At 26.3% G+C, this 25480-nt stretch overlaps 1 protein-coding gene across 1 annotated transcript; it reads right to left on the reverse strand.

Moving 5' to 3' along the window:
- Window positions 1–6917: 6917 nt before the first annotated feature.
- On the reverse strand, window positions 6918–8408 carry LOC145833314 (equilibrative nucleobase transporter 1-like). The gene has a single exon (XM_082940498.1). The coding sequence runs from the start codon at window positions 8406–8408 to the stop codon at window positions 6918–6920; it is 1491 nt and encodes a 496-aa protein (XP_082796624.1).
- Window positions 8409–25480: the final 17072 nt, after the last annotated feature.

Genomic DNA, 25480 nt, shown 5'->3' on the forward strand with positions numbered 1-25480 from the left:
GAAAAAGTTAAAGTTAATCAAAAATTTACAGTTAAATACTAATATTTTTAATTAATAAGTTTATACTGCTAATTCAATTAAACTTAATAAGGAATAAAACACGATTACGGATATAGTTAAATAAAAAAAATTAAGTTAGTGTTTCATTGTTAATAAAAGTTGAAGTCTAACTTGAACAAATTCTTAATTTTAGACAAAAAGTCAATTTGCAAATTAATTATCATAAATATTTTTAATTTTACTAAAGGTACAAAAATCGAGAAAAATGTTATTATAATTAACTAGCTTCCTATAATACTTCAAAACTATTTAGTTCCACTATTGTGAACTGCGGACTACACTTAGTTTTTGTTAAAACTAAAATTCACGCTCAGTATGTTGAAAGACTGTAATAAGCTTAGACCTCGTTTAAAAAACAATTAAAAGGAGTTAGGAAAACTCAGCTTAGATAATATTTACAAGAGTACGTGTTTAAATTAAGATTATTTATAAACTAGTTTTTAAATTAAGCAACATTTTGTCGTTCATACGATTACGAATTTCATTTAATAATTAATTAGTATTCGTTTTGTAAGTTTTAAGTTACAACTAAAAATAAAACTAAACAAGTTTGTTTTGTTTAAATATATAGTTGTTCGGTTTTCGGGTCATTAATTTTATTTATTCCGTCTTTTCGGTCGTTTTTTTAAATAAATAACTTGCCATTTTATTTTATTATAAAGAGTCAAATCTTTTACTTAATCTTATCTGTGGTTTGAAAACTTAACAGCAGCAAAAAAATATTGTTTTAAAAGATGTATAAACTTCAAAAGAGTTTTTGTAGTTGTTGAACTAAAATATTAAAGCAATTTTGCTAAAGAAAAGTTAGTTGTCAGACATTTAAAACTTCAGAGAATTCGATGAATAGCTATGTTTTTGAAATAAAAGAACAATAATGCATAATTAAACTTTACAAATTCAATTAATGAATTTTTTTTTAGAATTTAAGCAATTATATAGACAAAATTTTAAACAAGTTAAATGTTAATTAAACAATCTATACTTTTAAATTTAGTAATATACTAATTAAAACTAAAAATTAACGCTAAACATTAGACTATAATAAAAAATTGTTTTTTTTACACAAAATCCCATAAAATTGTTTCTTAATAAACAATACCTACCAAATAATGTAATAAATTTGTTTGAAGTTTGTTACTTCAACAAGAAAGATAACGTAAAAAAATGCATTAACCTTGTTACAGGGTTGCAACTCGGTCAGGAAATCAGGAAAAATTTAAAAAAATGACAAAAGTCAGGAAAAAATGGAGGGTTTTAAAAAAAAGTCAGGAAAAGTCAGGAAATTTGATAAAATTTAAAAAAGGCAGATTTTGGCAGTTTAAATTTACAAAATTCCTTGTTTTCCAAAGCCTTCAAATGGTAGAAATTAATTAAAAGTCCTTTAAAGTCAGAAAAAAATTCAAAAATTTTCCTAGAAATTTAGAAAATATTTAATTTTATTACCAATGCCTTCATCTGGTATAAATTAGTAAAATATCCTTTATAAAACTGCAAAAATTTTCTATTAACATATTGAACAAGTACCCTACTTGAACAAGCAGATTTTGTAAGCTTTTTAGTATTGATGACCTGTAGCAAGGACACTTCCATAGTGAAACTGTGATATATACACAAAAGTTTATTTAGCATAGTTTTAGAATCAAAATGTTTTTTATTTAAGTAAATAATTGAGTTCTTTATAACTAACCATTTAGTTTAATATTTTATGTAACAAGTTAATGTGTAATGTTAATGTGTAACAAGTTAATGTGAGAAGAAGAATTAAAGATTAAATGTATGCGTACAAACTAGAAACATATCAAGTAAATGTCTCGAAAGATATGCAGATGTCGGTAGCCACCGCACGATCAACGTATGTTGTATTTTTTAGAGTGTTACGTTTTAGTGTTAGAGTAATATTTTATAATTAAAATTGTTTAAGTATACTTTTAATTTAGATTTTATTTTTAAACAGATATCAAGCATTTTTAAAAGTACAAAGGCAGGAAGAGATGGAGGATGAGGAGGAATCAGAGGCAGCTAAATTAGAGGCAAAAATAAATGAGTGCCAAAAGAAAAGAAATGAAGCCCACAAGTTGTGGCTTGATTTAGAGAAAAGATTCTCTTCAACAAGTGTAGGGGAAGCAGATGAGAGCGATTTAAATAAAATGAGGCAAACGATTTTAACTGCCAAGAAAATGAAGCGGAATGCAGACCAGATGAAGGAAACCATATCTCTATTAGATGAAGAGGTTGAAGTTCTAATAAAAAAAACGGAGAAAATAAATTTTAGTACATACATTTAGAAAAACAGTATTTGATTAAGTTCATTATGGTTTTAATGTTTCAACTGTAAAAGTTCGTTATTGTTTTAAGATTTTAGCTGTGAAAGTTCCTTATTGACTTAAGGTTTTAATTGTAAAAGTTCTCTATATGTCGTTTGTTTATCTAGATACATTTATGCTAGGAAATGCTAAAAAATTGTGTCTTTTTTCAGACAAGCTGTGTTTATAAGGTAATAATACAAGTATTTTGCTGATAAAGCTGTTTATTACAAACATCAATCATACACAGATGATTTAAGTGATGTACTGGAAGTTTGATGATAGAATAAACTGTTGTTTTTGACCTGTATTAAAATTAGATTGAAAGCTTTATATAGTTGTAAGTGTTAGATTATGTATTTTAGAATAAGTTTAATTTAAGAGTGTGATTTAGAAAAGTCTGGAAAATTTTGGTAAAAAGTCAGAAAAAAGTCAGGAATAATTCTCAGCTTGGTTAGTGGCAACCATGCTTGTACCCTCTACCTCTTTTTTGATAACTTTAACCCATTTGAACATTACTTGAAATATTATTTTAACAGTAACAGATTATGATATGATTGAACTTAAAAAAACAAAAAAGATTGTTACTACACAACTAAGTAATAAGTTAAAAACTTTTGTAGGTTTTCAGGTGATTTCTAAGTTAGCAATAGCCCAAATATTTTTTGTTTATACTAATAAAGATATGCCTACAGTTTTCTTGAACTAAAACAGCTTAGATGTTTGAATTTTTTGTTTTAAATAGATTTCATCTAATTTGCAGTAATTATTTTTAAAAATTTGTACAAATACAACACAGTGGTTGGATCGAGCGTCGGTAAGCCTTCAAACACTCAAGCGGTTCTATACCTTATCAGAGAGTGTACTTTGTATTTAATTTCTACTAAACTTGTTTACCCTTTAAAGTTACAACAACTTTTGATAGTTGTACGTTTTATATCTGAACACCATTTACAATATTAAAATTGTTCACAAAATGGTACTAAATTATTTGAACCGTAGTTTTTAATGAAAGGTAATTTATATCTTTGTGTTATTTGTATGCATTACGTTTTAAACCTTACCAATAAAAATAATTTATTGAAAGAATAAATTTCTTATCACGGTACAGTTAGAGTGCCATTTGAAATAGAAAAATTAAGTGGAGTTTTTACTGTAAACACTAGGATTAGTGGTTAAAAGGTATACAAAGTGGTGAGACTTGATAACTGAAAGGTTTTTTCGTGCACCAGGTCCTATGGCCAAATATTTTGTGAACTTTTTTGTTGTTGTTTAATTAACAACATATAGTGTAAAAGTTACGCTTTAAAGGTTAAGGTTACAGCTAAAAATGTATAGTGCATTGAAATATACTGAAATAAAACCATATTAAAATTTAAACACTTTAAAATATATTGTAAATAAAATGACGTTAAAATTTAGTATATAATTTGAATTCGAAATTAACCAAGAGCTGTTATAAGGTGTCAGAAGTGAATGGAGCGTCAATTTTACACGGAGCGACACTTTTGCACGAAATGATTAAAGTTTAATTAAAGATTAAAGGCCCAACTTTAAAATGAACTAGCAATCAACTTTTATTTATTCATTGGAAAACAATGTTTCGAAGAAAAAAGTTTTTAGTTGTAAAGGTTCTTATTTAGAACAGTTAAAGTACGTGCGAAAATGACGCTTCGTGCATGTGTGACCAGTTCCTAAACGATATTGCCAGAACAAAATTACTGAATTATTAAAATTAATTATATATATTATAATTATTAAAAGCTATTAGACTTAAAATCTTACTAAAGCGAACAAACGCTTAGATATACATTTAAAAAAATAAACTTTTAATGTGCTTGAGAAAAAATACCAAAACGAACAAATCAAATCAATATAAATACTTTGAAAATATAATATAATTAACGAAATATTTCTGCCTACATAAACTGGGTTTAGTGGTAGAATACATAAAGTTTCTAAATTTTCTTTAGCTGATTAGACTTCTCAGCTCGCACTAAAGTTGAAAAGTTCTCGGCCTTGTATTTACTGGTAGGATCATGATTGTTAGTCAATCATAGAAAAAGTAGTTTTTCTAGTTTTGTTTTCGATAGACAATTAAACCAGCTTTTTAATACATTTGGCATATACTGATAAAATAAAAAGTGAAATTTTTGAGATGTTTTTCCCACGTAAGTCACTCACTAGTCACTACCACACTTGAAGCTAAGTTTAAAAATAATGTTGCTTTTTTCTTAGGTGTAGAAACGTCCCTGTAAATTTCATTTAGAAGTCGATTAGTTTATGAAATTGTTCTTAAATGTACAAATCCCAAAAAACTGGTTTACTTCTTATAAAATTTTCTAAGAAAACCTCTCAAAAATATTGCCAAGTATAGGAAGTTTTAATAAAACTGTACACTTCTGAGGGTCAATAATTTTCACAATGTTGAACTTCTTGCTCTTTTTTAATTTTCGATATTAAGTAACCTGGAAACTTAAGAAAAGTTAAAGCATTTTAAATTTGCCTTAAAGATACCAATAGCGCTGATTCTATATTTTATAAATTTTTATTTGCTATCATTTTAATATTAGTGTTATTTAGGTTTATTCTTACTGATATACTGTTTTGACAAGCTTTAGTTGAAAGATCTTCAAAGTAAATAAAAAATAAACATGTGTTGTTTAAGTAGATTAAAAAAAACTTTAAAAATATACTGAAATTTGTATATTTTCGGTTTTTTGTAGAGATGTCATAATTACTGACTAGGACGACACAATTTTTTTTTATAAAGTCAGCAATACTTCGTGCACGATTTACCGTAACTAAATCTGGTAAACTTAACAAAAATTTAGTTTTGTTTTTCGTTTTGCTGCAGCTTAATATTCCAGTTTTTTCATCTTCAAATGTAACAGACTCAAAAATGAAAAACTCCCAAAAATGCATTGCTTTATAGTTTTCAGTTTAGATTTTAAAACTTATTATAATTTAAAACTATATACTTTTTTGATTAAAAAAAACAGCTTTAACGATTTTTCTTGCTGTAAAGATTACAATTTTTTTTGTTAGATTAAATGCAAAATTCAAAAAAGTGTTTTTATACTATTTCAAAGTCAAGCTGATTTTTAAGTGCTTATTTTTATCCTTAAAGTTCTCGTTAAATCAAAAAGTTTCATAATTTGTATAAAAACTAAAACATCTCAAACGATTCGTCTTGCTATGTATATTACAGTTTTTTTTATTTTTGTTGAATATAGTAACAAAAAAAAGTTACGGTAAAGTTTATATAAGCTGTTCATTCATCTAGATTCTAGAACAAGTCGCGGACCAAGTTTCCTTAAAAAACTGCTAGTGGACCATATTTATTTAAAAATGTTAGTAGTATTCAATATTAAAACACTATTTTAAACCAAAAATGATGTGTTCAGTCTAATTGTAAGTTTTTTAGCCAAAAAATTCTTTTTATTGGTTAAAAAAATAATGATTTTAGCTAAAAAGTCTATCACGGGCCAAATATTTTTGATTCGCGGGCCGCAGTTTGCCGACCCTGATTTAGAAAATGTTTAAATTTGAGCATAATACTGGTTACCAAACCGTAAGCTTTGTTATAAAATTTAAGTCTAAAGCGAACCTTTTGATTTATTTTCTTTACCAAGCTTTCATGGAAAGTTCAATAGAAACTGTTGTTTTCAAAGTTTTAAAACTTCTTTAATAACATATAAAAATCAAACACAAAACCAAAGCAGTAAAAAAGAAACTATGATAACAGACTGCAACATTTGCAAAAATTTTATATGACATCAAAACTTTTAAACAAATCACAGCAACAAAATAAAGCCCAAAAGTGAAAAGTACGTAAGTTATTAAAAAAAAAAAACAATTTACTGATCAGGAATTAAGTTTAGAGGACAAGTGATACAGTGGATGGTCTGAGGGGCGGTAAGCCTAAATACTCGAGCGGATCTGTAACACCTCCAGCTAATTTTATACAACATGCACCACTTCGTAGAGTGGTTAGACATTACAATGTTGTTCAGATGTACTTTTAAAGCTTGTTGACCGCAGTGATGTTAATAGGATATGAGTTCTGTTAGTTTTCATTACTAAACAGAAAATTAAGTAACTTTGTAAAATCTTTTTATTTTTTAGCAACGATACAAAAAAATACATCAAAGTGTTGGTAAAAATTTTTAAGCATTAAAACTTTAACTGTTTGGTTAAAAGCTAAAATACATGACGTATATATTTTTGATTTTTGTTCTAATCTAAATGTGAATAGTGTCACAGTAAAAAAATGTGAATTGTAGGGCTAAACTTAAAATTTTTTATAATGTAGAATAAATTTTAATATTTTTAAGAAGATACAACAAGAGTTTTAAAAGGTATAAAAACTTTCATATATGATACACTTATTATGATTTTTTTTCAAATTTTTCAAACAATCTTTAATCATAAAATTGGCGTTCAATGTTTTTTTTATGATTTAATAAACATAAGTTGAACAAAACTACCAACATAAGCGTCTCAAAAAAAATGCTGATATCGAGCTTTAAAAGCATCAAAAGCTATTAGTTTTTAAATTCCAACTGAGTTTAAGATCAAACTTTCTTTATTATCTTTATAATCTATGTTTTTGTTCTCCACCCTCCTCTTAGATTTAATAAACAGCAACACCGGATGGGCCATTGTTAAAACACCAATGACTAAAAGGAACGTATACACTTGGTGGAACTGGTTGCCAAAAACCCGCGTAACCAGCAAAGTGGCGGGAAACTGGAGGAGCAGCACCAGCCCTCCGACGCAATACAAAGAGCTGAACATCGAGCCAGTGAGATGAGCGGGAAAGTACACGGACACAAATGCCACTGAGGAGGAGTAGCTGAAGGCCCGGCCCACCACCTGGCAACAAATGCTCATGACAATGGCAAACTGCCCCGGTATCAGAGTGCATGCGAGCATGGTAACAACAAAAAAGTCCCCTAAAAGCATGAAGATGGAAACCCCCCTGAAAGTGGCTTGCTCGAACGTCATTCTTTTTTTCGCCCAGTTTCGGTAGCAGTCGTTGCAGAAGCCTCCGAAGACCTGCAGCCCGCCTCCCAAGAACTGTAGCACTCCGAGCAACCGCTGATAGTACTTTGCTTGGTGTGCTATGGAGGAGCTGTTTTGCAAGTGAGTGGTAACCCAGAAGTCGAAGCTGCCAACGAAAAAGGTCAAGCAGAACTGGATTGTGCTGAAGTGGGCGATGTTTGCCCAGAAGATGAACTTTTTCAGCTGATCAGAAAACTTCGTTTCGCCCTTCTTTCCATATTGTTTTGCGATATATTGATTTCTATCTTTATTTGCGATATAGGCGTTCTGCGTCTTGCTTGAGAAGCACGGAACTTCCTTGTATCCGTACTCGTAATTGCCAAGCGAGTTTTTGTCGGGCACTGAGTTGCGGGGGGTCAGGACGAACGTTGTCGAGAAAAACAGCAAAAGCCCGCAGCTGTAAACCGTCATGCACATCTTCAAGTTTCCATTGTAATCGTAGGCCAAGCTCATCAAAAGGAACACAATTATCGAGCTGTCGAAAGCAGAGCTCATCAAAGAGCACACAAGACCTTTTGTTTTCGGAAAGAAGTTGGCCAGTCCCAAGTTCACGTATCCTAATCCGTAACCTCCGACGATCATCAGCGGGAAAGACACAAACAGCAACCAGGAAGAAGTGTGTGGGTCGCTCAAAATGTTCAGTAAATTTCCGCCGGCTATCAGTGCCAGCATGGTGGTCTTGGCCACCCAGCCTCCTTTTTTGTCAAACAGAAGCCCGCAGAGCAGTGACAAAATGGGCGCGACTGAAGTCGTGATTGTGAATACTAAGCTGAGCTGCTCCACTTGAAACTCGCAAATCTGATGAGTTTCGTTCGAGTGACCTGATTGGTTGGTTTTTGAGTGGCAGCCGCTAGAGAAGTAACCTTCTTTTACCAGGATCGGTTCTAACGAGCTCCAGCCTATCATGACGCCGCCGTACGTCATAAGTTCGATGAAGCCGAACAGAACGCTGCAGATTGGTTGAAGCTGCGTTTTCATATTCAATTACAAAGTCTGTTTATATATATGTATTGATTTTTGATGAAAAACTATTAAAAAAAAATTTACATGTTTTTTTGAAGTTATTTTAAAATATGTTTTTTTTTATAGTTTCTACTCTTATTATTGTTAAATTCTATTGATATTAAAAGCATGTCAGTTTAAAACAGTTTTTCAACAAAAAATATTTATTCATGATCTAAGATCTATTTTAATTAAAGATCAAAATAAAAATAGTTAAAATAATTAGAATTTCAATCGTAACAATTAGTAAATAAAAGTTTTTTTTTATTTGATTTAGCTTTGTTTGGTTTGTAAATTGACCATGGGTAAGGTTTTTTACTTTGATAACATTTATATATAATCCTTATCTGAAGATATCAAAAATGCAAATTAATTTTTTGAAAAAATATCTATGTATTGATAGTAATCAGTCATTCTAACATCAGAAGGCTGTTTAAGACTTAAAAATTTGATAATTAAGTATTTGTTACCAAGTTTTATTTTTTATATTATTTTTGCTAACTAAAAAATATTTAAAATTAAAATGGTAGTCTTTAATTCAAACTCAGTAGATTTTAACAATTTAAATTTTTAACATCAGCAAATAAATAAAGTGTTAAAGATGTATTTTTTAAATCACATAATAAGTTACAATTTGAAATATATATTATACTTGACTTAAACAGTTTGTAAATAAAGTTAGAATAAAATTATTAAAAGTTTTCTACTTAATAACTAATAAAAATGTTTGCATGAATATAAATACTTTAAAAAAAGCCTACTAAAAAATTTAATTTCATTTTTAAAGTATAATAAAAGTACTATTGTAATCACAACAAAAAACAATCATGTAGTTTTAAACGCCTTGTTGTGTGAAACAAGTTAATTTCATGTGAAATTGATAAAAAAAATGTTGGCCACATTAGTGATGCTTAAGATTATATTATTTAAAAACAATAAATAATAACTTTTTACGTCTTTTCAGTAAGTTTAAAAATATATTTACTTTTAAAAAGAAACTTCTATGGTGTGAAAATCTTTAGAACAAAAATAAAACTTCATTAAATTAAAACATAGGTTAAACTTAAAACAATATTTTTTTTTGTTACTAATGAATTTAAAAAAAAATCTTATTGATATTAAATAAAAATTTGTGCTAGCTTTTCCTTTTAAAACAGCTTTGTTTATATTAAGTTTCAATAATAACTCTATATATGACTATTAATATAAGCTCATAAAAAAATCTAAAGCAACTTTATAAACTTTTCTCTACGTAATGCAACGTATTAAGTTCATAACAAAACAATTTTTTGTTGCAGAATGAAGTCATAACATGCAAAATTAAAGTAACAAACCTAATGACTAATAAAACTGAACTAATTTTAGTTTATGTAAAAAAAATTACTTTAAAAATCTTATTAAAAAAAACAAAATAAAGCAAAATTAAAGAATTAAAAATTTTAACTGTCCACCGTATGATATTGTTTATAATATAACTATGAACAATGACTAGTTTCTGTTTTATATTAAAATTTGAGAAACAAACTAATATTTGTTAATCAATAGTAAAGCACAGAGCAAAATACATACTTATAATCAATATTGCTAAAAAAAGATATCGAAAATAGGATAAAAATTCCAACGTTTGTTTTCCAAAACCATATTGGATGAAAAAAGTCACCAAAAGAATTTAAATGTATAAAGCGCATTAAATTTTAACTGGTTTAAATTTTACTTTTACCTTGTCGTTGCTAGTCATGTACAATAAAACTTAGATTGGTAATACTTTAGCAATTTTTTTAGCTGAAACTTTTATCATTAAACCTTTAATTTTAATAGTTTTTCCATGTTTTAAACAAAAACATCCCAGACGATTCGTTTTTCTATGTATATTACAATTATTTTGATTTTATTAATCATAAGAACTTAAAAACTTTTTTTTACGAAAAAGTATATGTAAGCTTTTCATTCATCTAGATTCTAATCTCCCGTCAGTCATACCTTGGACTTTTAAAAATATCTATTTCAAAATCCAGAATATCTAGTGTACGTTATTTTTTTTAGTTGGTCAGATTTTAATGCTTGCGGACTTCAGATTTATCTTCACATGCCTAATCCTAGTTATAACAAAAACATGCTCGCGGGCTGCACAATAAACTTTGCAGGCCGCATTTGGCCCGCGGACCGCAGGTTGCCGACCCATGTACTAAATATTACGAGTATAAAAAGTACATATTTACAGAAAAACGTAAGTCAGTTCGATAAATCAAGTAGTGTATAAATTGGTGTTACTATTCCGTGAATGTTTCAAGATTGAACTTTTAATGGCTTGCCTGAAACTTTTAAAATATATAATATTTTGTTTTAAGATTACTAATATTTCAATCGGGCCGTAATAAATTTTCTTTTGAAATCTACCCAATGACGAAGAGGATCTTATCCGTCCAACATTAAAATAATTATTTCTAACCTGATCATATTTTTGTTTACAGGACTTTCAAACAACTTTTGAATTTTTTTCCAGGTTTTCTGAATTTCTTTCAGGTTTTCAGGCTCAAGTTTTGTTGTCATTTTTAATATAAATTTATTTTTAAAAAATATAACAAAGTTCTAATTTGAATATTATTATTTATATTATTTATTGGACGATAAAAAAACGCCCAAAAAGTTGGTTTAAGGACCTGGTTAGGAAAAAACCCTTCGGTTATCGAGTCGTACACCACATGCTTTTACAACTTCTTACAAACTAGAAAATATTTTTTAAATTATTTTAAATTTAAATTTTTAAACCTTAAGTAATAAAACAATCAATAAAATGAAAGAATATAAAAAATATTAAATAATTATTAAGTAAGTTATATGTTTATTTGAGAAAGTTTTATTCATAACGTACTCAAAAACTTATCTAATAACATAAAAATGAAAATACAGTCTAAGCCTAAAACTTAAAAATTTTGAATAGAAGTAGAGGAAATTTTTAGACTTAAAGAATTAAACTAACTTAATTTAAAAAACGAGATAAAAAAATACTAATAGCAGACATAAAAATACTTGAAAAACAGGTCACAATTTTTTAAAGAAGGTAAAATTGTAATAAGCAGAAATACTTTTACGTTGAATTTTATCATTAGTTTGTGCTAAAAGTTTAAATTTTATATTTTTAATAATTAAATAAAATACTTTTATTTGAAGATAAAATAAAAATTTTAGTACTTAATAAATAAAAGAATTAACCATAAACTCAGTTTTAATTTTATAATTAATATTATGAAAATAAGTACTGTAATATTAGACACTATGCACTTAATGAGAGAAAAAAAACAAAAACAATAGCAATAAATAATTATAGCAACAAAAAAAATATTCTAATAAATAATTTTGTTTTGAATTATTTAGAACACTTTTAAGCCCAAAAATGTAACTATAAAGATGCAAATAATATTTGCAAACATAATTAGTTTTTTTTAGGTTTGCTTAAAAAATTAAACTAGTTTATTATAAGTTAACCTGAGACAGTAATCTCAGCTTACCATTTATTTGTATGCTTAACTCTCTATGAAAAAATACATCTATCACTACTTAATTTTTATATGGGCATACTTGAGAAATATAACACATATATAAAATAAGGTTGTTATTCAAACTTGAACACCTTCTACAGAGCCCATTTGAAGGGCTTTTAAATAATTTATTGGAAATGTACGATTTGAAAAACACTAGTACATATGTTTCATAAAGCTGTAATTTTTCATAAAGCTTTAATCATCAGCCAGTTAAATTCAAAATAAAAAGCACTGTACTAAACATGGATGCAAAAGTTATGCAAAAAAACAAAAAAACATTATGACGTAATATTGTGCATTACAAAAATTATATATGTATATAGGTATAAAGAAGTTTTTAAACCTTCTGAAGTCAGTTCAAAATAGTAAACTTGATAAATAATCTGAAGAACAGCAGATAAAAAATGCTGCAATTTAGACTAAACAACTGTTATTGTAACCAAACAAGTCTACTTTTGAACTAAAGTTTTTGGGTATTATATGACAATTATCATTAAGTCGCTAAACAAAAGTAAATAAACATATATCAATGATCACTTATGACCTTGATAATCGCTATCTAATAAATAATTTTTAAGTTCGTCCTGGAACTTTCCAAAATGACTTAGATTTTTTAAACAGAATCGTACCATAATGGTACCTTGGTAAGCTAGCAAATTGTGACCACTCTCGTTGTTGAATCTAGGTAAGAAATAATTTGTTTCTGAATTACCTCATATGATAATTATGGATATTTTTTGCACTTTTAAAGTAATCATTAAAGCTAGCTGGGAACAAATCATTGTTAAATTTAAACATAAAAAGACCTAATTCGTATAAATACAGACTTTTAACTAATTTTTTTTAGTTTTTAATTTTTTAAAGCTATCATCATATTTCTTATAATGTTTGCATCTAAGTGCTCTGTTTATAAGAATATTGATACAATTTGTACATTTTTTATTTGCTCTTCCCCAGCACAACAAACCATATTTAATATTACTCATAAACAAAGAATTAAAGATCAAATATAATGCTTTTTCATTAAAGAAATGCCTTGTTTTATACAATACACCAAATGTTTTTCGCAACTTTGTTTTCATAGTTTCTATATGTTCTGACCAATTTAAATTTATGTCTCTAATTATTCCCAGGTGTTTATACCTATTTGTTTTTTTATATAGTTGTTTTACGTATTTTTACATTAAGATCTGTATTTTTCCAAAAACTATTTTTTGATTGACGAAGAAGCATACTTCTAGTTTTATCTAGATTTAGTTTGAGTTTATTTACCATAAGCCAATCTCATACCTTACTAAGTTCTGTAATGAACTCTATTTTGCCATTTAGGTATGTGTCTTTTGTGATGTTTTGTATAACTTTGTATCATCGGCAAAGTTGAGGACGTTAAGACTAGTACTATTCTGTAAGTCATTTTTATGTATTAAGAATAACAACGATTCTAATTCCAAGCATTGTGGTAGCCAGACTTCAATTTTTTCACAGGTTGACTCATATCCTCCTAAGCTAACAGATTGCTATCTTCTATCTAGGTAAGAACTAGTTAGTAGATGCATATTGCCTCTTACACCATAACCATAATTTCTTTAGTAAGATATTTCTATCTACCCTGTCAAATGTTTTATTTGATTCAAAAAAGACTGCACAAACTGCGTCTCCATTTTTAAAATTGGACAACACCCCTTCAACAAATTCTGACAAAGCCAAAGTGGTTTTTATTGAAAAATATTTACCAAATTTAGAAAGTTACTGTAATACTGCTGAGCTAATTATCAAACTGCGATTATAATTCAAATAGAAAATTATATTTCACGTAAAAAGCTGTATAAAATAGTAAAAAGATATTGCGATGCTACTTTAAAAAAGCTCTATGATAAACAAATTCTAAATGATAGTAAAAAAAGTATATATTATAACTTTTTTTGTATCTGATAAAAAATTTGTAGTTTACATGTTAAATTTATTTAAAATTCTAAGATTTTTCTTTGTTTTAGTGATTTGTGTTTAAAATATGTCAAATTCTAGGTTTTTTACCTAAATTGTCAAATTCCAAGTTATTCCAGGTTTTTTGGCCACTTTGTATTTACGCAAAACTTCGATATACAGCTTTATTATGAAACTTTTCTTCTGGTAGAAATAATTGCCTAATTATAAGTTTCTTAAAGAATCAGTGAAATTTGTACGGGGTGCATTACATAAACACTATGCTAATCTATATCATGTATATTTCGTAATTTTAAAATATCCAGCAAGAAATTTATTAGATAGCATATATTTATACAACTAACTCATTATACTTTCTATTTTAGTTAAAATTAGTTCTTAGGAATACTTATAGGAAGTATGTAAAGCAATTTTAGTGGGCTACTAACTTATTTATAAGACTTTAGTAAGCTTCTTGAATAGATAAAACAAACCTTCCTAAAGTATAAGATTAAAATCAGGACCTTTTAATTTTTCCATCTGTATAATGAACTCATTCGAACTTAAAACCGTTTTGCTTTAGTTTATATTAAACCTTTAAATTAAGAAGTAAATGTTGTACAACTTAACTAAATTAATTTTCAGAAAATGTTTGCGTTAACTAAAATTTGAAACATTTCCAATTTGCACAGACTAACAAAATTAATTTTAAAGTTTAAAAATGTCAACGATTGTATAACCATTTGACGCTTGACTACAACGAAACTTAGCTATAAAATAGTTAAAGTATTTTAAAGTCAAACTAAAATCATTTCCATTATACCCATAATATTAAATGCCATATTACAAACACTACTTTGCATAAATGTCAGTGTAACTACGTAAACGGTTTGCTTTAAAATGATCCATTTTTTATTTTGCGAAAACGATCGTCTGTAGACCAATTTGACTTTAATAACTATTTTTCTAAAAAAAAAATTAGGCAAAGTGCTCAACTAGAATACAAGGAGCTAGAGAAATATAATAGACTTAAAAGTCCTAACTGGATAATAATAAAGTGCTAAAGAAAAATAACTAATTGTTTATCAAAAATCTTAAAGTTATAAAGCTATTTGTCAATATTTAATTATTTTAAGGTTTGGGAACTGTTACAAAAAGAAAAACAAAACTATCTATAATAGAATAAAGTTATTTTAATTAAAGTTAATCAAACATGCCTACAAAGGGGAGCCGATCATTTCTAATCCGATCACTTCTAACCCGATCACTTCTAACTCGATCATATCTAACCCGATCATTTCTAACTCGATAATTTCTAACTTGATCATTTCTAACCCGATCATTTCTTACCTGATAATTTCCAACCTGATCATTTCTAATCCGATTTAACTTTATCATTTCTAACCCGACCATATCTAACTCGATCATTTATTACCTAGTCATTTCTAACCCGATAATTTATAACCCGGTCGTTTCTAACCCAATCAGTAAAAATGTGTTTAACTTATTTTTAATTGGTCTTAATTTTTTTTAAAAAGTCTTTAGAAGTAATTTAACATTGGCTAAAAGAAAGATAATTGAATTTAAGTCCTAGTAAATGACAGGTTCTAAATATTCAAGACATACGTCTACCTCTACTTTTGATTTTGTTTTAAACAGTGTAAGCTTTTCTTTTAAGATCTTAGAATTTAAGTAATGAAAATTAAAAACTAAACCGCAATACTAATAATGTTTATCAAATTTTATCAACTATATTATTTCAAGTTTCATATCTACTGAAATTGTCATTCTTAAAAAGTTGTATTTCTTATACATTCGTCCTAAGTTTAAATACAACAAGTCAATCTGGTCTTCCTACTTAAAAAATTATATCAAATAATTATACCTATTCAATACAAAAACAGAATAGTCTCTAAGCGCTGCAATATTACTCGTATTTTTTACATTGAAGACTGACAAAACTTAAAATTTATTCTTTAGAATACAAAAGACTTAGATTTTAAAAAATGCTCTTTAGAACTAATTATCTACCGTTAATTTATTATCCATTTTTGAACCTTGTCAAAATAATCAGTTACTATGAAATGAAACGAAAAATTCATGCATTCATATTTACAATGATGTTTGGCAAATAACTATTTTTTATCATTCTTTTTAAATGTGGAGTTAGCTTCCAAACAAAACTAATCTTTGCGAAAAAGTTAAACAACTTCGATTTAAGTTAACTTGATTAAAATAAAGTTTGCATTAGTAGAAATCATAAGTAATTTAACCAGCTTTTTACTTATAAACAATTGATGAAGTATTTAGGACTTTCTTCATTCTTTAGTTAGCAGCACCTTTCATCTGTAAATAATAAACTATTCTTAATGTTTTCGATAGATGTTTATTTGACCTGTGTAGTAAATGTGCTTTGGACTATAGGTTTCAATTTTTCTTGTTAGTCAATGCATTTAATTTTTTGATGTTTTTTTATAAATTTGTCTGTACCTTAATTCTGATAATGTTCATTTAAATTATATCGATTATGTAATAACAGCAAATAAATAAAAAAAACAATGAAATACCAAACGGTTGCACAAATGTTCAGAAACTATTTCTAAAAGTAAGGATGTGTATATCAGGTTGATGTTTGAACAAGAAGAAAATTCATTATTGAAATTTTGTTTTTGGTTGTAATTCTGGCATTCTGGTATGTTCTAAATAAATTTTATAAAAGTGACTTAGAAACATATTTTGATGTAGAATTACGTGATTCAGACTATTTTGCTGATTTTTGCATTAAAATCATTGAAAAATTTTACTAAATCGTCTCAGTATGTTTTTCTGAATTTTGCAGAGAAGTTTTTTGTTGATAAGAAGCAAGAAATTTATTCTAAAATGAAAGATTGTGCAACTGTGTTTAGCGTAGGACAGCAAACTTCCAATAATATTAAATACTAAAAATTATATTTGACCTAAAACTATCTGAGTATTAAGTTATGTTTTAGAAAAAGTAAACTAAGTTTGAACAAAAGATTTGTTTTTAAATGTACATTGGTTTTTTTCTTCTGCAACTGAGAAGTTTTTTTTCTGTACTAATATTTTCCATCTTATCGATATTGTTAAAAGTTTTTTTTTGTTATGCTTTTGTATTAACTCTTTTTTTTCTCATGCAACTATAATATAATTTGAAAACTTTTTTCTTTGTCAATTTGTTTAGACTGCTGTTCCCTTTAAAAAGTTTATTTCTTACTTTGAAAATTTTTTTACCTACATTTGTTTTCACCAACTGGTAGAATGGTGAGTTAAATCTAAATTTTGTTTATCTGTTTTTTTGCTCATTTACATCTTCTGTATAAGTTATTTTGTGTTTAAAACTTATTCGCAAATGCGTTATGGTATTATTGGCGTTATTATTTTTTTGTTTTTCGATAATCTTAACAATTTTTTTTCCGCTATTGCCGGTAAGTTTTTTTAATAACTTTAAGACAGTTTAAATTGTTTTTAGTGTACCTAACTGTGTCTTCTTTTTTATACGGTTTAAATTAATTGTTTGGTAGGTCTAATATTAGGTCTAAAATATTGCATTTAGTTGTGCAAATATCTATTGTTATTTAAAATCGATATCATTGAACATCTAATATCGTATAGATGTTTTAGTTTGGTTAGAGCCAGTGGCGTCGCGTGGTTCTTTTTTAGGTGGTGCAGAATTTAAAAAAAAATCAATTATTTTAATAAAAATATATTTTTACTGTCAAGTTTGAAAACAACTGAACTTTTGCTAAACCTGAAGATAAGCTTTGCTTTTAAGGGCATAGGGGGGATAAAACACTTTTTTCACAATTTGATCTTATTTTATGAAGTTTTTACTAAGCTACAAGATGCTTTATACAGATTTTAAAAATTCAGTACATGTTTTAAGATATAGCCGGTCAAAGTCAAAGGCAACAAAAGGTTCATAATGGGAGGCACAAACTAAAACAGTGTTTAAAAAAATGTTTTAACCCCCCCCTCCTCCCCTTTATGCCCTTAACATCTACTTTAGAATTATTTTACTGAAATTACTTTATACAGTTTTAATTTAACTACAAGTCATCTTTTATCAATATTAAAAATTCATAAAAATTTTTGAGATATGGTAATTCACAGTCAGAGGTACAAATGAATCCTTATTTTTTAATATAAACTGAAACAACAAATAAATCAAATCACTAAAATCATATCTTTTTTTTATAAGTTGGCCTCAAAATCTTAAGATGTTTCTTTTATAAAACAAAGAAAAAATTCTAAATTAGATATTTAAAACACCAAAAAAAAAAAGTTATAACAAAAGTTTTTTTTTTGTATATATAAAAATATATATTGATACTTAAAAATTTAAAACTTCTCTTCAACAAAAGTATAAAATTTTATAAAAATTAGGATGAAAAAGTTTAATTAAAAATTGGTTATTAAGAATATAGGTTTTCAGTAAAATTGTATTTTTTGCTGTTTTGGTTTGCTCCTTGTATAATAAATCATTGTACTCTCTGGCTTTGACTGGTTGTAACTAAAAGTTTAATTGGAAATTTCAAGTTTATTAAAGAGTAACTATTAGCTTTCTGAAAAAGTTAAAATAAGAACAACATGTAAAAAAGTGCCTATACACCCTCCCCCTTTACCCCTCACTAATTTGCACATTTTTTTTACAAACATTAAAATTTTTATAAACTTTTTTTCTAATTTTAATGTTTTTTGTCGGAGTTTTAAAATTCAATAGTTTTTTAAGGGTATCTTTTCTTTACATAATTTTAACTTGTTTTTCATTTTGATGACAGTATTTTTGTCAGGAGCTCAACTTTTTTAAGTTTAGTTGTGAGGCTGTTGAACTTTTCATGAATTTTAAAGATAACTTATAAATATGTAACCATTATAGAAGTAAAAATTTGGTTAGTTAGTTTTCATGTGGCCATAGGAGTAAAACACTTATTTTTTAATTTTAAATAAGCTTGTTATTTTCAGAGTAAAAATTAAAACTGCTTTAGTCAGCCTGAATATTTTTCTATTTTGGTCTGTTTTAATTTATCTTGGGTCATCTTGAGTTTTAAACATTTCTAAGTTATCCTGATTATGAGGCAAGGCAACCATGTTTCAACAATTTTATCTAAATTTTTTGTTTTGTTTATGAAAAAATTAAACCAAAAGTCATATAAAGTAGAGGTAGACTAAATTTTCCTAAAATTTTAAACTACTCTAAGTAATCAAAGTTTCTAAGTTAAGGCTATTTACTTTATTTAAATATGTGATTGTTTGAATAATACTATTTTTTATTTAATATAAACCTAAAATATTTTTCTGTAAGAGTGAACTAGAAGTTTATAATAAACTTTTTAATTCTTTTTTTCAGAACTTAAATTTTATTATTTATTTTATTAACTTTATGATAACAATAATCAGTTATAGTTAAGTTTATGTATGCAGATTAAAATAAAAAATCAAATTTTTAAGAGTGATTTAGGGTTTTTATCTTTTTTTCAAAATATGCAATTTATGACAAATCTTTTAATAGAAGTGATCTGTTTAATTTAAAAAATCATGTGGGTACATAAACTCAAGTTTAATCCTTTGCAGTAGCTTAGCTTTGTTTTTATTTTATGTTTACAATAGCTTGTAGATGATACTTAAGCAGTCCTGTTTTAGGGAATTTTCAACTTAGTTTACTTACCGCAAGATATTGATTTTGCGGTAATTCTTGAAGAAATTTTGCTTTTTTGAGTTCATTTGCGGCAGTCAGCTAAGAGTTTGCGGCAGTGAAGTGGGCAAAATGGTCGTTTTCAAAACTGAAGTTTTAAAAGAGATTTCGTTCAAAAAAAAAAGAAAACGTTATAGATACTTTTCTTTTCTTACAAAATTTCAAGGTGGTGCAGTTGCGGCAGTGCAACACCCCACGCGACGCCCCTGGTTAGAGCGTAAACTTTGATCAAGTCGCATAATTCAGCTCCAAAAAAAGAAACCCTTGGTACTTCAAAAAGAGTTCCTTTGTATTTTCTAATCCAGTTTTTTATTTAAAGTTAAAACTGATTAAGTTTAAACTATCAAATTATTAAAGCATTTCTTTCTTTTGTTTTCAAAGTTATTGAACCATTTAGTCACTTCGAATGAGTTTTTCTGCTGAACCAGTTTCGACTTGTGTCTTATCTCTTTAGCTGTTCTTTCTAAGATGTATTTACATATCCTCCCTAGTAAAATTGAGCACAAATACGTAAAGTTTTTATGAAATATTCTTTAAAAATCTTTAACTACTAATTGGTAGTACCAGCAGAACACTATTTAATTAAACATATTTAATTTTGAAAAACTAATAATCTTTTGAATTTTTGTGAACAAGAGTTTAAACTTTGTAAAAACAGAAAACTTACGCCTAAAACTTGTTTTAAGCTTAATAGATAAGACAATGTTTTAAATAATTAGACAATAAAATTTTAGATTCTTTTTTTTAACTAAGTTTATTTTTTAACTACAAAATTATCTCAAGCATATAATATATTTTTTAATGTATAATGCTAAACTGTTATTAATGGAAGTTGCTTCCATGAAATTGACATTAAACATGTACTTTTAAAACGTTTAAGTACATGAAACTAATTGTTTAATTATGTTCAGACTAATTAGACCATGAGTTCTAATTTGTTAACTCATAATAGTACAATATTTTAAATTTTTTTAAATACAGCCACTGATTTTAAAACTACTACAAAATTTTCCAAAAAACTACTTAATGACAATACAAAGATATTTTTTATAACATATCTTATAAACTAAAATTTAAAAAGTCTTACAAAATAACTAGTGTTTAAAATACATAAGTTAGCAATGACTACAAATTTTAACAAATTTTCTTTTTTAAAAACTGATTTATCCAAATTTCTACAACTTTAACTATTACAGTTATGTAATGGAATTCTCAAACGTTATCAGTTACTTGTGTGCACCAGTAAAAAAAAGTTTCTTCACTAAAAAATTTAAATGCTTGCTTTTGATATATTTTTTAGTTTCAAACCCAAAAAAAAAATCTAGGCCTCTCTTCCAAAAGACACAAAAACAATGGTGCAGAATTAACAGGTTTCAAATATTTCTAAGCTAAATCTTTAGCAAAAAAGTGAAATATTTCTTCGAGAAATTAATTAAACAATCCTTTAATATAATTTTTTTATTTAAAACTAGCTAAGAACTTATAACACGTTTATGGATTAAAAGACTAAAAGTTAATTTTTTAAGTTTTAATAATAATTGATATATGTTTTAAAACTTGATTTATCAACTTAAAAAAAATCTAAAACTATTAACTGTTCTGTTTAATCCTTTATATTTGTGATCCTTTACAACTTTTTGATATTGAAAGTAACAAAATATAGAAAGTATAACTAAATTATAAAATAGTAAGCTTAAAATTATTTTTTTTAAGCTATAATGTCAGTATGTTTATTTTACTCGGAGTTTTTTCTTACATGCCCTTTCAATTATTTACTGAGTCCATTTATTTTGTACAAGTATTTTTAGAGCTTAAGTTAGTGTCCTCTTTTTGTAAAAATACTTATTAAAAAAACTCAATAATTTTAAACTTTATTTTTATTTTTGATATAACTTCAATTAGACTTTTTTGACAGTATATGAGTTCTTTTTAAGTTATTTTTTTTAATTTGATCAACAATGTTAGTTAAAATGGTTAACTACAAATCCTTTAATAATAAACTTGATAGTTAAATATTTTAATATTGTTATTTTTTCATATTTTGTCTGTTAAAGTGCATCATCACATTTCTAAATGTATAAATCTGATTACTATCTACACATCTTCTAATAAATTGATAATCGCTTGGATTGTATTTTCTTTGTACTATTTGTAGCTCAAATAATTTTTTTTCACTCTAATTGTTAATACGGTTGAATCGCTTTTTTATCACTATTAACATTTATCAAAAGTAAGTATTTTCAAAACTAAATACAAAATCATAAATCACAAACCCACAAGCTTACAAGGAGTCCTTAAATCATGCTTTTTATCTGGAACTGTTAAAATACTCGTGGCAAACAAACTGACTTGTGAGCAATTTCAAGACTTGTTTAAATACAAAAATTAAATTGTTACAATTAGCTACGGTGTGAACAATTTAAAAAAGATAAACAAAACTAAAACTAAAGCAGCAAAGTTGTTTAAATATTTTGATAACTCTGAAAGTAAAATAAATTAGAATTAAAAAAGTATAAGCTTAAATTTAGATTTAATATTATATATCTTCTAATTTTAACTTATTTTAGTTAAACTCCTTTGCTTTTTTACTTGCTAAGTTCGTATAATACTATTAATAAAATAGAACTCAATTTATTTACGAAGATTTAATAGTTTAGTTGTTTATTAGTTTGATATTTAATTTTGGTTGAGAAGTAGTATTATCTAAACTTTTATTAGAATGAGTATACTTATAAAACTGTAATGTAATTATTCTGAATATGTTAAACTCATTTTAGGCTTTTTCATTGAAAATTAAATAGAGAAAAACTAAAAACAAAGTGATTGTAATAAGGTTAGTTAGTTTATACAAGACATGTTTAAATTAGAAAAAAATACAAAGACGATGTTTATTTAATCTTACAGATTTATTATGAATTTATCAATAACAATACTACGATTAAATTTATTAAGAAGCTGTATTAGTTTGTGTTAAAATTTGAAGGGTAATATTTAGATTTTTATAGTTATTGATAGGTTTAGTAAAGCCTAAGTGAGTACAAAATTAATTTAAACTATCAAGTAGAAATACTTTATAATGAGTGAGCAAACTTTCAAATGATTTTAATGAAATTGTTAGAATAGAAAACATAATTTTCTTAGAATTTTTGTTCATATAACATGTCGCGATAAAAAAAGTAAGGCACAAAAAAGTTAATAGTTTAAAATCACAAATTTTAGGTAAAAAAAGTAAAATCTTAAATTGAGGTTTATTTTTCTTGTATTTTTCCTGAATGTTTTAACTAAAAGCTGAATCCCAAATTGAGTTTATGTTTTTTAAATAAGTGTACATTATTGTATGGAAAAGACTGTTGTATCAGCATTGCTTACTTCTACTGGTTTATAAGTAAGATAAAACTCAAAATAAAAAAGATAAGCTAACACAATACAATTAAAAGCAGCAACGGCAGCAACAAAGAAACCAAAAAAATTAAAAGTCAACAACGTAAATACAGCACAAACTGCATAAAGTACACTTAAAATGCTACAGTTAATTAATATAAAGTAGTTCCATTTATTAAAAGGAACTTTTTTGTCCACAAAAAAACCGTACAGGGCATTAATCAAAAAAGAGTAGACAAAACCGTAGGCAGATGTGTACTTTAATACGGAATGACTTGATAAGAACATTTTTCTCAGCAAAATCATAGCTAATGAGCTGCAAAAGACTGTTGCGTGACCTATACCTGCAGTTTAAATTAATTTAAATATTTTTTAGATTAACATTAATATGAAATTACTAGATTATAAACATTTAAATCAAAATAAACATTTTAACTCTGGCCTAAAAAACGCTAGTTAAAATTACTGGAACCACAGATAAAACCAAAAAATATAATTAAGATAGTTAAACTCTAACAAAATAAACAAACAGATAACATTTTAGCTTAATTTTAAACTAATTTAGTTCCTTTTAGATATATAAAATAAATAACTTTAACTGAAGAACGAGAATATTTACAAAACATTATTTTAATTTTTATGAAGTATTTGTTTGAGCAATTTGGTTTTTTTACCAACAGATGCTTTCAAAATATTTAAAGCAGTAAGTTACCTTTTCTAGACTTGAGGTATCCCATGTTAATTTTGATTCCTTTAAATTCACCAGCTTTATCTTCATAATTTTCTACTTCAGATTTGGCCAAAGAACTTTTGACCTTAGTTTTAACTTTGTTCATTTTTAAATTTACTACAAATTGTATTTATATTTAGTAAGTATAAAAACACAACAGTTAATATAGATAGGAAAATAATACCTTTGTGTTAAAATAAACAATAACAAGCTATGTGTTAAACTATTTACACAAAGTTCACTCGTAAGTAGGTGTTAACAATTTTTTTCGAAAACATTGGTTTGGTTTATCTGTTTTTTGTTACTAAAAATTCTTTTTTTCTGTCATTTCAGACCTTTTTATCAAAATATTTTTTTATAGCTTGTCCTTATCTAAAGCTATGTATTTAAAGTTAATACTAGTTATACACTTTATAAACTATGTTCACGTGTTATGAAAGGTGTCAAAAACATTTAAAACTTTCTAGGATTTTTATAACTCTTATTTTTTTAATTAAATGTTTAGTGTTGTTGGTAGCTGGAAACTAAACATACAATTTCAAAAAAACTTGTTTATATTAAGTTTGAGCCGATAAGTTGAAAGTCTCTTACCACACCGTATTATAACGGATTTTTTTCGTTCATATCAAAATAACTTGCAATTAGCTTGAAGTAACACTGGTTTACCCTGCGAACATATAAAGTTTTGAAAATCATATACTATCTATAAAAAAAAAGTTGTTACTTAATTGCAACATTTCCAGTCATTATCGTAGGTATATTAAACGGATTGAATAATGTAATTATTAAAAACAAACTTAAACTTATGCTTTTTGTAATGATATAAGCATATAAAAGAAGCATTATAATTTTTTGCTATAATTTTTTTTTACCAGAAAAAAACAGGAGTTTTTTGAAAACTTAAACTTTAGTGTGAAGTTTGAATGTATTTATATTAAAATAAGCAGAGCTAGTGTGGTACTAATTAAGACCGACATTTTTTTGATTAATTTTATTGTTTAAATCAAATATTTTTAATAAAGCATTTTCACAGTTTTAAAATTTATTTTTGAGGAATAGCAATGTTACAAATGAAGCTCTACGAAAGTGGATTATATGTAGTTGTATCCTATTATTTAAGCATTGCAAAAAAAGGTTTATAGTATAAGTCTAAGTTGGTATAAGCTGTAAAGTAAAAGTATGTTAGAAATCATAACTTTATAAGTTATTTAATTTTATTATATAAAAAGAAGGTAAAAAAGATAATTAGTTTTTAATTTATTTTAAAAATAAAATACTATAAAAATGATAAACTGTCTTTCTTTTTTATACTTCTTATCATACTTGGCGCTGACTTTGTATTTTTAGTAACTTGAATAGATATTAACAAACAACATATTTTTTCTCTTGTGGCAAACAGTAAATGTATTATTGGCCTTCTTGGTAATAATTAAATCTAAAACAAAGTGAATTTTTATAAGAATATTAAACATTCGACAATTTTTACTAAAAGGGATGTAATTATCTTTAGTGAGATTTTTTTTCGAAATTGTTAGCTTGTACTGTAGTGGTTTAAGAGTTTTTTAATTAATATGATCCTTATAGATAAATAATTAATAAGAATGAAATTTAAAGTTTTTTAAACGATTTATTACAAAGTTTAGTATCGACTTTTTTTTCAAAACTTTGTGATGTCGATAAGTTATTTCAGTTATCAACCTGTAAAAGGTGCAACAGATATATAAAAAAAACTCCAGTTTTGTGTTTTTAAAGTTTAGTT

This window comes from Thalia democratica, chromosome 4 (genome assembly GCF_965202585.1).
Source record: "Thalia democratica chromosome 4, ktThaDemo2.hap1.1, whole genome shotgun sequence".
NCBI classification, from domain to species: domain Eukaryota; kingdom Metazoa; phylum Chordata; class Thaliacea; order Salpida; family Salpidae; genus Thalia; species Thalia democratica.

Bases quoted from the DNA above. Each gene is read 5' to 3' on its own strand.
- LOC145833314 (XM_082940498.1), bottom strand. From the start codon at position 8,408: ATGAAAACGCAGCTTCAACCAATCTGCAGCGTTCTGTTCGGCTTCATC.